This window comes from Staurois parvus, unplaced genomic scaffold (assembly GCF_062004578.1).
Source record: "Staurois parvus isolate SC_StPar_1 unplaced genomic scaffold, SC_StPar_1.0 ptg000005l, whole genome shotgun sequence".
Taxonomy (NCBI): domain Eukaryota; kingdom Metazoa; phylum Chordata; class Amphibia; order Anura; family Ranidae; genus Staurois; species Staurois parvus.
The window spans coordinates 1-12,574 of NW_028317801.1; the positions used below are offsets into that span (position 1 = coordinate 1).

Sequence of the window (12,574 nt, forward strand, 5' to 3'; positions counted from 1 at the left end):
TATGAGAGGGGGGAGGAGGAGAGAGAGGGGGGAGAGGGGGGGGAGAGGGGGAGGAGGGGAGAGGGGGAAGAAAGGGGGGGGAGAGGGGGAGAGGGGGGAGAGAGGGGGAGGAGGGGGGGAGAGGGAGAGAGGAGGGAGAGAGGGAGAGAGAGGGGGGAGGAGAGAGAGGGGGGGAGAGGGAGTGAGGGGGGGGGAGGAGAGAGAGGGGGGAGAGAGAGAGGGGGGGTAGAGGTGAGAGGGGGGAGAGTGAGAGAGGGGGAGAGGAAAGAGGGGGGAGAGGAGGAGAGAGAGGGGGGGAGAGTGAGTGAGGGGGGAGTGGAGAGTGTGGGGGTGTGTGAGTGAGGGGGAGGGGAGTGGGGGGTGAGGTGATGATGGGGGGGATGTGAGTGAGGGGAGAGGTGTGGGGGAGGAGTGGGGGTGTGGTGTGTGGGGGTGTGTGTGGGGGAGGTGGGGGGTGTGGAGGTGTGGGGGGGTGGAGAGGGGGGAGGGGTGGGGGGTTGTGGGGGTGTGTGGGGGGTGGGGTGTGTGGGGGTTGGTGTTTGGGTGTGGGGGGGGTTTGGGGGTGTGTGGGTGTGGTGTGTTGTGGGGTGGTTGTGTGGGGGTGTGTTGGGGTGGTGTGTGGTGGTGTGGTGTGGGGTTTGTGGTGGGTGGTTGTGGGGTTGTGTGGGTGTTGGTTGGGGTTGTGGGGGGGTTTGTGGGGGGTTGTGGTTTGGGTGTGTGGTGTGTGGTGTGTTGGGGTTTTGGGGGTTGGTGTTGGTGTTTTTTTGTGTGGTGGTTTGTTGTGGTGTTGTTGGGGTGGTTGGGGGTGTGTTGTGGGTGTTTGGTGGGTGTTGTTGTTGTTTTGTGTGGGTTGTTTGGGTGGTTTGTGGTGTTGTGGGTTGGTTTGTGTGGGGTTGTGTGGTTGTGGTGTGGGTGTTGGGGTTTGTTGGTGGTGTGTGTGGGTGGGTTGGGGTTGTTGGGGGTTGTGGGGTTGGTTGTTGGTTGTGTGGGTTGTGTGGTGGTTGGGGTGTGGGGTGGGGGTGTGGGGTGTTGGTTGGGTGGAGGATTGGTGTGTGGGTATGTTGGGGTGATTGGGGGTGGTAATTTGGTGGGTTGGGGTAGATTTTAGAGGTGGAGATGTTTGAGGAGGGGTGGAGATGTTAGAGATTTTTAGGGGGTGGAATGTTTGGGGTGGGAGATAGTGGGTGGGGGAGTTGTGGGATGATAGTGGGGGTGGGGGATATGTAATGTAGAATAATATGGGAAGTTGGGGTGATGGGGGTGAAGGGTAGAAGGGAAGGGGTTGAATGGGGGGTGGAGTGGATAAATTGGATAGGGGCGTTGCATGGCCACACTGGGCTAATTCACAGTTCTTTTTTTCTGGCCATTATTATTATTCATTTAGTGATTAGAGAAAATAAATAAAGCAAAGTAGAGCTGTAAAATGATCTTCTCTGGGTGTCCCATTCTGTGGGCACTGCACATTCTTTAATACTTTGTTTATTCCTATCTTTTTTTTTTTTTTTTTTTTTTAAATCACATACCATGAACTGTAGATCTAATTTTTAGCAGAGGTTCCCTGGTAGCTAAATATTATTTCAAGGGTTCCTCCAAGGTAACAAAGTTGGGAAAGACTGCTCTAAGAATAGAGAGGCGCTTTCACCTGTTGCAGTGATTTCACATACTGAACCAGTGTGGATATGCATTATTTGGTACTCATGGAGCATTCAAATTTACTTGTTTTTTGTTCCTTTTGAAGAAAGACGACACACCTCTTGTAAAATTGGTCCCACAAATTTCTGGCAAACAACATAAGGGAACCCCCACCACCTTTGGTCACTGTACGCTATTTAAAGTGGCTTTCCACTTTAGTCTTAATAGACAGCCACTTTAAAGTCTACCTGTACCAAAGTAGCCAACCAACAAATGTGGAAACATCTCTCTAGAACAGAGAGAATCTCATAGCTACAGTAATTTTTGATGCTATTCACAAATTAGACTGGGAGATGGAATAAATAGTGCAAGAGCTGAAACCATACTAGCTGGGTTTCATGCTAAATGCAATCACTACATATTTTACATCATAGTTTGTGTGTTTCTTAGTAGAGTGAGAAGACCAGAAAAGGTAAATGTCTAACACTGAAATGCATACGGTATTTAGGTGCCTGGACACATTTTCCCTAAATCGCATGCAATCCTGTAATTGCCAATTCACTATGCAGTTTTGTGACCCCCTGCATCCTGGTCGATGATGTCATAAGGGGGCAGGGGTCACCCAGTGACATCACCAGGTGGCTTTACCCCTTAGTTTGTTTTTTAGCGGAGGGAGGCAGACCTCTTTTTTTTCTGACAGCAGATGAGTCATGGTTGTCAGGGACGTGGCAGCCTCAGGCTCCTTAAAGCGTTACTATACCCAAAACAGTAAAATCAGTCTGTATATGCAGTAAAGCATACTTGTTATACTCACTGTGGAACCTACGGGGCTAATCCTCTGCATTGTGTAAAAAGGCTATTTGTACCTGACTTCTCTGATCCTCCCCTTCTTCCAGTGTCCCCCTCCTATTATCTGATACTTTAGGTAGAGTGCATGTGATCAGCACAGGGCCAATCAGCACTGTCCAGACAGAGGTCAGGGGTTCTGCATCCTCCTACAGCAGAATGAAAACTCCTCCTACAAGCTTTAACATGTTCTCGGCTGGACACTGATAGAAGTCACAAGACTGCTCTAACTGCTGATGAGAAAAGGTATTTAGCAGTTTATATTTACTAAAATAATTGCATTTCCATGTTCTGTGTACTATGGAAGACCAGATATAGTAAATGCAGGGTTCTGGATTTAGTAACACTTTAACAACTGTGAAAGCTGTTGATAAAGAATGTCGGCTATCGCCAACATTTAATTATCGCAAGTTTTCGCTACTGAAATATGGTATCACTTCACAAAGCTGCACATGCAGTATTTTAGAACAGTTTTTTTTATTGAATTAAAAAAAAAATGAAAAAGGCTAAGCGGTGTTTGCTTTTTGAATGGAGTTCTGCTTTACATTTTATAATAAAGACAAATTAAATTAACTGAAAAGAAGAACAGCTACTGCACTATACTCATATCTAAAACCATTGTAGCATTTATATTAAAATTTTTACAAAATAGTTTGAGTAATTCTTAACATTTTCTACAAGTCACGTCTTTACCCTACTCGTCTTGTTACTTTGTTTCTTCGATATCACACAAGCCAAAGTATTAAAGGATTCCAGACCAGATTTGAAAGACTATTAAAGTTATTTTAAGCCAAAACAATTACTTATAGAAATAAAGGAAACTGCTGCTTGTCAACTTAAAGAAACACATCAGAAGTGAGTACAAAAAGAGTTTTAGAATGTTCACACCCTGGAAACCTTTTATCCAACTGTTAACTAAAGGACATAGGATACATCATTCTCGATCACTCTTCTTTGCAATAATTAAGACATCCAGGATCTAGTTTGGCAGCTGCTCATGCAGCCTGCTAACACTACAGATCTCACTCCCAACATTCTCTACCCAATTATTCCCCCTCTACAAAAGCCCTTCCCCCAGCCCTGACTCAGCATCGGTCTACTTAGTGCACACAGACCTGCTTTTGGCCTCAACTCCAACAGAGGCAGTGGAGTGCTCAGACTCCTCGGATAAAGAGCGCTGAAGGATAGGTGTTAGCTGCTCAGCGTCCGTTGTTTCGGTCTGGGCACCATCTTCCACAGGTTTTTCTTTAATGTCTGAAAAGAAAATAGAAGATTTAGCTGTTTACCATTGTTAAAGTGTTTTGAGATGTGAATGAAGCTGTATTGAAAATTAAGATGAACTATAAACTATGGATTTGTTACTGTAACCTTCAGCCTTGGTTCCACTTTGTGACTTTTATCTCTCCATCTATTCCAGGGAGCAGATTGTCTAGCAATACTGATTTGGTAGTCTATTTGGCAGCTTGCTAGCTTTGTATTGGGTTATCAGCAAGACTGAGGCAAGCAAAAAGACAAAGATGTGGACAAATTTGTCGGTATCCTTGCAGCTCATTGAAACAATGCTGCATTCCTCCTGAAAAGGGATTAAGTCTCAAGTACAACCTTTGATTTGTCAGAGTAAAGAGTAAAAAAAAAAAAAAAAAAAAAAACTAACAAAGAGATCATTACTTAATGTCCAAAAATATGCCAAAATGGCCTGGAGAAGATTATAAATAATTGTATCATATTGATATTTCAAACCAACAGTTTTCTGTAATTAGTATAACACATCTTCAGTCTCGTATTCAGTCTACCGCTTCCAGGTCAGCCATAGTAGATAAACGGCCGGATTGGAGCAGTGCTGATGCAGGCAGATGCACCCATACCCCACCCCCACCCCCCTGCATCCACCACTTGTGTCTGTGTGATCAGTGAACACCTGTAATTGAACAGGGCTGTGAGCAATCCTGGTGCCATGTGAGCCCTGTAGCCAATCAGCAATCCCATGGACAGAAATAAATATGTCATTTCCTGGCATCATTGTTCACTACAGTGTGATCTCTAATTGGTCACAGAGATCACAGAGTACAGGGCCATTCACAGCAGACCTATACCATGTGATAGCTACAGTTAATCACAGATATCACAGTATTTCTCAATGGCTGCAGGAATGCAGCCAAAGAGCTAAATAATTGCATTGCCATGATGATTGTAAAAGCAATCACATTGTAGAAAAAAAAAAAAAATCCTCATCACCCATCCAGAGCAGTACAGTGTCACTAAGGTGACACTGTACTAATAGGGTGACAGTATGTAAAAGAAAAAAAAAATGTATTTAAAAACATTTTTTGTTTCTTTTTAACTCACTGTCACCAGTCAGTATCTGTCACGCCAGTCCCAGTGCCCCTCATCACCGCCACGCCAGTCCCAGTGCCCCTCATCACCAGCACAAAACTCATATTGTTCCTAATCATTGCCACCCACTCACAGTTTCATTAATTACCGCCACAAAACTCATTGTTCGTAATCACTGCCACCCACTCACACGGTCTGTGATCACCAGCACCTTAGAAGCTACAGTTTCCCTGATCACCACCACACCAGTCATTATGTCCCTGATCACTGTCAAACCAGTCATAGTGTCCCTGGTCACCGCCACACCAGTTCACTATTGCCTCTGTCTGCAGCCTGTACCAATCCTAGTCTGTTTATTAACCACATTTCTGCCTGCTGCCTGGACTGATCCTTTTGCCTGCTTGTTGACCATGCCTCTGTCTGTGCCTGAACTGACCCATCTGACACATCCTGCTGACTACATTCCTGTGAGACACCAGTACCAGCCATTCTTTTCAGTCCTGGGACCACAGGAACTCTCTTGTTCTTCCTTTCTTCAGCCTCCTGTACTTCCTGGCCACTAACCATGGCATTCCCGGAGGCAGCCACGTACCAATAAGCTAGGCTTGTTTGCCTTATAGGAACAGGACTGCTATAGGTGATGCTACACTAAGCTATATTCTACGATCATTCATACAGAGCTAATCATTACAGTACATTGGTTGTGCTTTAAATTTTTTTATAGTTTTATTTTATATTTTTACTGTCACTTTAATTTTTTTTCAACTTTATTGCTTTCACAAGGGATGAACAACATCCTTTGTGAAAGCATGGGCCGTGACAGGTCCTCTGTGGAAAGATCTAGGGTCTATTAGACCCCAAAACTCTCCTCTGGGCTCCAATGGAGCCGATCAGACACAGACTGATCTAATCGGCTGCATTACTGGCCGCTAATAGCCAGGTAAACAAAGAACCAAAAATGGAAGTGACGAAATCTTGGTGCTTCTGGGGTCTCAGAGAGGGAGGAACAATGTCAGTTCCCCACTCTCTCTGTGTAATGTCATCTTAGCCACCAGTTACAGCGGTCCTGGGCTCCATGATCAGACAGTTGAGCCCAGGATAAGCAGCGATAGCAGCAGGAGGGTGAGATCCACTTGCGCTGCCCGACAAAGGGATTGAGTGGCTGTTTAGCCACTCAAATAAGTTCTGCATGAAAGACAATTTCTGTTTGCATATTTTAATGCTGGGATGATGCCTGTAGCTGCAGGCATCATCCCAGTGTAACTACCCCAACCCAGGACATCCATGGATGCCCTATGGGCAGGAGGTGGTTAAAGTAGAGTTCCACTGAAAAGTGGAAGCTCTGTTCGTTTTCCTCCTCCCCCTCCACTGCCATATTTGGCACCTTTTGGGAGGGGGGAGGGGGGAGCTGGTACCTGGTTTGGACAGGTACCTGCTCCCACTTCCAGCCCAGTTAGCCGGACGTTCGTCCCCCTCCTTCCTCCCAGTCTCCTAGGAACTTTCACAGGTCACAGAAGACTGCCGAACCAATCAGAATACGCAGCGCGACTCAAGCATGTGCAGTGAACACCCAGCTGTGAAGATGCAAGCTGTCACAGCCTGGCGCCGACAGTTCTGATGCCAGCACCGAAAAGAGAGGAGGCAGAAAAGAGATGGTGCGGGTGAGCACATCGCTGGACCCTGGGACAGAGGTTTTGTAGCTGCTGATTTTTAACAAACACAAGAACTGGAACTCTGCCTTAAAGTAGAACTATAGGCAACACTTTTTTTTTTTGGGGGGGGGGGGGGGGATAAAAGGGAAGGTTATAACCCCTGCCAGATTTCCTTTTTCGGCATCAGTGTCCTATTGCAGAGATTTCCCTTCACTTCCTGTCCAATAGCCAAACAGGAAATGAGAGGAAATCCCTGAAAATTAAGAGATTCCTTAGGGACCCCCAGGTCACCAGAACTAGTATCCCCATTGGAAGATTTCCCCTCTATTACTTTTCTGGGGACAACCCAAAATGTGGGTTTTTCTTTTGCTTTCACTTTCAATAATAATGGTATACAGGACAAATAGAAGAGGTGAATCTCCTTAAAGGTGGGCACAGACAGCAATAAAATCTGACAGGTGTTCCACTCTATCTCCCCTCTATTCAAAACTTAAAAAAAAAAAAAAAGTGTTGTCTTTAGTTATACTTTAAAGTCCAAGGGAGTGTAGCCAACTGCCCTAGACGTGGTCATAAGAAGAAAATCAACCCCAGATTGAAAAGAAGGAATCGTGCGAATTGGTAGACAGAGCAAAGAAAAACTTCCAAAGTAGTACAACAGTTTCTGATCATAACATTCAGCTCTTTTGGAGCAACAGTGTTTTCAAAGGAAGATGAACCAGGGAGACACCACTGTTGAAAGAAAAACAAAAGCCAGACTGGAATTTACCAAAATGCATACTGACAAGCATTAATGCTTCTGGAAGAATGTCCTTTAGACAGATCAAACAACACTGGAGCTTTCTAGCAAGTCACATCAGTGCTGTTCATAGATGAAAAAAATGAAGCTTTCAAAGGAAAGGACTAATGTCTTGTAATGTACAGCGCTGAGTGAACTATTGGCGCTTTATAAATACTGTATAAGAATAAAAATATAATAATGTGAAACATGGAGGACTTCGTTATGTTTTGGAATATATTAAGTGGCCTTCTTTGAGCCCCGATCTGAATTCTACCGAACATCTATGGAAAGATCTTAAACATGCTGTGTCAGCTCTTTACATTTTTGTAGAAACAAGAAGTAACTGGCATGGCACTGCACAGGTTAATGATCACTGCCCTGCAGCTACAGATAGATCAACTTCAGTACAACCAACCTGCCTACAGACAGATCAAAATTGTCTGGTTCCTGCTGAACCATTTGAATTTTGATCCGCCCATGGCCGGCTTAAGAGCAGATTTTCCCTCATTTTACAGAGATTTCCTTTCACTTTCTGTTGCGTCTTCAGGAGGTCCAATGTGGGGAAAAAGCTTATATGCCATAAGGAGTGATTCCTTAAAAAAAATTCTAGTGAAGAGGGGCCAATGTTCATCATTTTACTCCAAACATTTTTAAACATGCAAATTTGATATTCAAAGCAAAAATCGAAGAATTTGACTTTTAAGTGTTACAACCAACAAGGCTTCATAAAGGTGACCACCTCTCAGTCAAAGAAACAGCTCATTCTGCAATCAGCAAAGTACAACCCAAGAATCCATCTGCCTTTATCCTGAGGACACCACTACCGAAAATAAAAGAATTACCCAAAACTAGGTGCAGACATGTCGTGTGTGTCATCTACAAAAAAAAGGTGCATATGCTGATAGAGCTGGACGAGTTCAGTACAGCATTCACAGAGAATGCAGACAAAGCAGCAATCTACAACAAAATCACCTCAGAAATCTCTATAGGAAATTTCCATCCTCCAATTGCGCACTCTCATACAAGTTCTTGATCAGTGAAACTGAACCTATGCAGCTATATACCCAATAAAATCAATACCCTTGAACTAGAAGACAGCTATTTAGCCACACAATGGCTGCTTCCATCAGATGTCTCTGAGAAGAGCATTTTACTTTGCAACACCGTTGGAGGTCAGGGGGACACAAGCACATATGCTCAATACCCGGAGGTTCTAGGACTTCTACAGGAATGGAGAGGCAAGATAAGGTACCGCAGGATGTCATGTATACAGCAAGGACTTAGTTTGGACTTCATTTTGTTTGCTTTGCAGAATCCAGCTGTAAATAGAAAGAAAAACATTTCCACAGCAATAAGAAATGCTGTCAACTTCTTTAGCTCTGATCCAGCTGTATAGTTATCTGTAGGACAGAAACTGCCTTGTTCTATCCTGTGTAATCTGAGTCTTAAGACAGCATTAGATGTTCTCAAGTATACAATTCACCCCAACCAAGGATAGAGATGCAGTAAAAATTCTACTGCACTAAATGGGAAAGGTCTTTATGGACAGATTTCCAATCCAGAAGATTAAAGCTTAAAAAGTGTTACTAAACTCCATGGTAAACACAGTGACGTTGCACAAAGCGGCCCATATCCTACTCTTCTCGGGTCCCCTGCCTGCGATCTTGGCTTCTCCTCTTCTTAGCGTGCCCCCATAGCAAGCAGTTTGCTATGGAGGCACACAGTGTCTGAGCGCTACTGAGCTGTGTGTCTATTGAGCCACGTTCCAAAGATTTACACAGTGGGACTTTGCCCTGCGCACACTTCCTCCTTACTGCATTTGATTGACAGCAGCTTGAGTGCTGTGTGAAGAAGAGGAAAAGGGGGAATAGATGCAGCAGTGCCTTCTCAATAGCTTTACTGACCTTGTAAAAACCTCATAAAACTAATAATTCATAAAGTGCAGTGCTTAAAAATCATCTCAAATGAATAGTAAAATCTTGACATTGACATTCGTGGTAAAGTGCTTGATACAGGAGTTGATGGTGACTTCAAACTTCAGTGGCGTGCCAATAAATTATAGTAAAAATACGCACTCACCAGATGCGTATCTTTAAATACGCATGTAAAATGATATAACCAGAGGTCCCCCTCTCAGGATGGAATGGATGGGTTGTGCCGTTTAACTGACTATCCTCCCTCTGGGTGGTATACAACTACACAGATGTCTCCCTTGGTGGGTGCAACTTGGATCCTGTCAGATGCCTCCTTAATGGATGGATGGACGCTTGTCAACCAGTAATGGAATAGCTCCCTCCTATCAGTCACAGAAACACACACCGGAGACTGATACACTCAACTGACCTTACTTACCTATGAAGCATGTCCCATACTCTGCAGGCAGTTGGATCCTGCAGAAACCTTCTATGCATTGGTGACAGGTCATCTTCCTATTGCTGAAGTTTTAGTATTGCAGGGGTTAATAGTCTAGTCTTTTCTGTGAAGGTGTAGTGACCTACAGGGTTCCGTCCCCTTCTCCCTCTTCATTGGGAAAAGTTCTTTAATTGATCCCATACATGTAACTGGATCTGTGAACAGGGGGTAGAGAATCTTGTGATTCATCAGACTCTCCTCCATGCAGTGTAATCAATGAAAGAACTTTTCCCAAATGGAGGCGGTGGGTTCATCGGAAGCTTGTTTACCGCAGCATCAAAGACGACTAGGTGCTATTAATCATCAAAGAGCTGAAAATTTCGGAAGCAGGAAAAGAACCTGTCATCACTTCCGACGAAGTCCGCAATGATTGGTGGACGAAACGCGTCAACATAGTGACATCAGCACGTTCTGCGTCCTTCCATGCTACGATGTCCATGAGGGGAAAGAGGCACGCCACGCGCCTCCATCTTGGACAAACACTGGGCAAGACGGAAAACCGCCAGTACTTAGGATGACTCCTGGGAGTTCATTTAATTATAAGTGGTGCAATATCACTTCCACCGCTGGCAAGTAATTCTTAAATAGAGCGAAGTCATATCTTGCAATCTATAATAACGGGACTTTAATGTTCTGAACCTCATTTAGGAACTACAGTACTCTTATTTATAGAGAAATTTTTGGGCCTTTTATAGGTGAATATTGATTTATCTTGCGATAAGTATTATCGTATGGAAAACGGGACGGTCTGTCCTAAGAACCTCTCAAAAGAACCGCTTTGCACTTATATAGAAGAGGAATTTTTGGAGCCATTAGAAGGCTATTTACATATATGTCCAGTGCAATATGCACATTCAAGATATACCCACTTTAGCTTATACAATGTTTGGCATCTAGGAGGGTATACACCTCTCATCTTTTTCAGGATCTACATAGATCCATAGTCTACAAGTGGAAACAAATATGATCTCCATCAGGGTAATTATTTTCTCTTTTGGAACTGCCCATAATCCTGATTGATTTCTTATATATTAATGCCCTTATTATTTTAGATTTATCATTACTGTTATCCACTGAAAGTATCCTATTTAAGGAATATCGGCCGACTGAAGTTGGCCATACACAACGCAATTTTCTTAACCAATCTATGTGATAATGAATGGCAAAGAAGGTAATATTGATTACGATGATATATTCCTCCTTTAGAAGCCATGTTTTTTGTATTAGGGGTTAAGCTTGATGATCCAAGATAAAACACAGGCCTATAACATCTATTCCAGGATCCTTTACTTATCACATATTTATTCTTCAGGAATTTCATCACTCATCTTTCATCATTTCATTTTGATAAACATTTCCTTCAAATGTTCGACACCTCAATGATAGAAGACAAAGATTAAGAAACTCAAACCCTGAAGATATACTTATATTTGTATTTAACACTATGGACTTCCTATACCAAAACATAGAAGATGGCTTTGCCCAATATTCAGTTTGGCCTTTTCTGCTATGGATGCAGCTAAGTGAAACCGCCGAACGCTTATTTGTTTTTTGTTTTTATTTACTGATTTTATTTTCATGATTGACAATGTGTTCACCATGATTCCAATGCCTACCTTTTCATGATCTAATTGATTTCAATAAAATATTTGCATCCACTATTTATAGCGAATATTTACTCCGCATAGGATTCATAATATACCATCTTTTTTGGTAGGCCTGCTCTAGTCAGCTTTTTCTTATAAGCTTTTTGGTTTAGAATCCACACTTCCAATTATGGCGAGTCGGGAAAATGCTTTTTGATGGGTGGATACACCCCTAATTTATGGCACTTTTTCATTTTTGTGAAAGAACCTGTCATAACTGCATAGAAGATTTCTACAGGATCCAGCTGCCTGAACTTTAGGTCAGTAATTTACGCCACCTGCACCCAAATGCACACGTATACGTACAAATACACGCTTATGACCGTAAATTTGATTGATTTTTCCACAAGAATATATTGTACGAGCAGATGAGCAAACGCACATATGCAGGCAATGTTGCGCGCAAATATGCGTAGAAGCATGCGCAAATACACGTAAAAAAAAGTGCCTGAAATTAAGTTTAAAAAAAAGCAGATGCTCAAATATCAGTATCGTGTGCAATAGGCTTTGAATACAGAAACACACTGAAGCCAAACTCCAGCTCACACTTTATAACCAGTTACAGCAGTTTATTTTTCCTTTTGGGATAAAGGTTTTAAATAAATAAAAGCTGATCATTGTAAGCACCACTGCTAGTGTTAAATAGTATGTTACATCTTTGCAAGAAAGAAAGCCTAAAAAAGAATATGAAAGCAGCCATCACATCTAATAAATGGTAAGGTGCAATATAATAAAGGTTTGCTTTTGGGTTTAATACCACTTTAATATATACTGTACATATTATGAAACTCCATAATAAAGAAATCTAGGAAGCAGTGTTGATAAATGAATGGTCCCCCCTACAGCTTTAGAGATATTGCAAACCTTGTGAAAACGCCTAATGGGAAATCTAGGGCTCTAACGGACACAAAAATCGACAAAAGTTTAAAAATCCAGCACATCTAAAGTGTGTCCCCTTTCCCTCCCAACATGAATATACATCTAATAGTAATGCTGGAAACAGGAATCCACACAAGTATCTTCATTCATCACTCAAGAAAGAAGCCATGATTCAAATACTGACTGATTATTCTGCTTGTTGGGTCTTTTGGGAAGCTCATTTGCTTATTGAGGGAAGATCTCAGAGAACCAAAGATGTTTACTACAATATATTTGCACATATTTAAAGCATAGGTTTTTTTATATATATATATATATATATATATATATATATATATATATAATTTTTTTTTTGTGAATCTGCAGTTATTTACACATTTTAAAATAGCAATCTA

General features: G+C 42.5%; 1 protein-coding gene across 1 annotated transcript in view; it reads right to left on the reverse strand.

Moving 5' to 3' along the window:
- Positions 1–3,429: 3,429 nt before the first annotated feature.
- Positions 3,430–12,574, reverse strand: part of LOC149474391 (histone-lysine N-methyltransferase 2C-like) — a 78,014-nt gene continuing 68,869 nt past the window's right edge. The window contains exon 3 of the mRNA XM_089652130.1: positions 3,430–3,732. Within this exon, the coding sequence (XP_089508256.1) occupies positions 3,575–3,732 (158 nt within the window). The 3' untranslated portion in view covers positions 3,430–3,574. The remainder of the gene's footprint in view (positions 3,733–12,574) is intronic.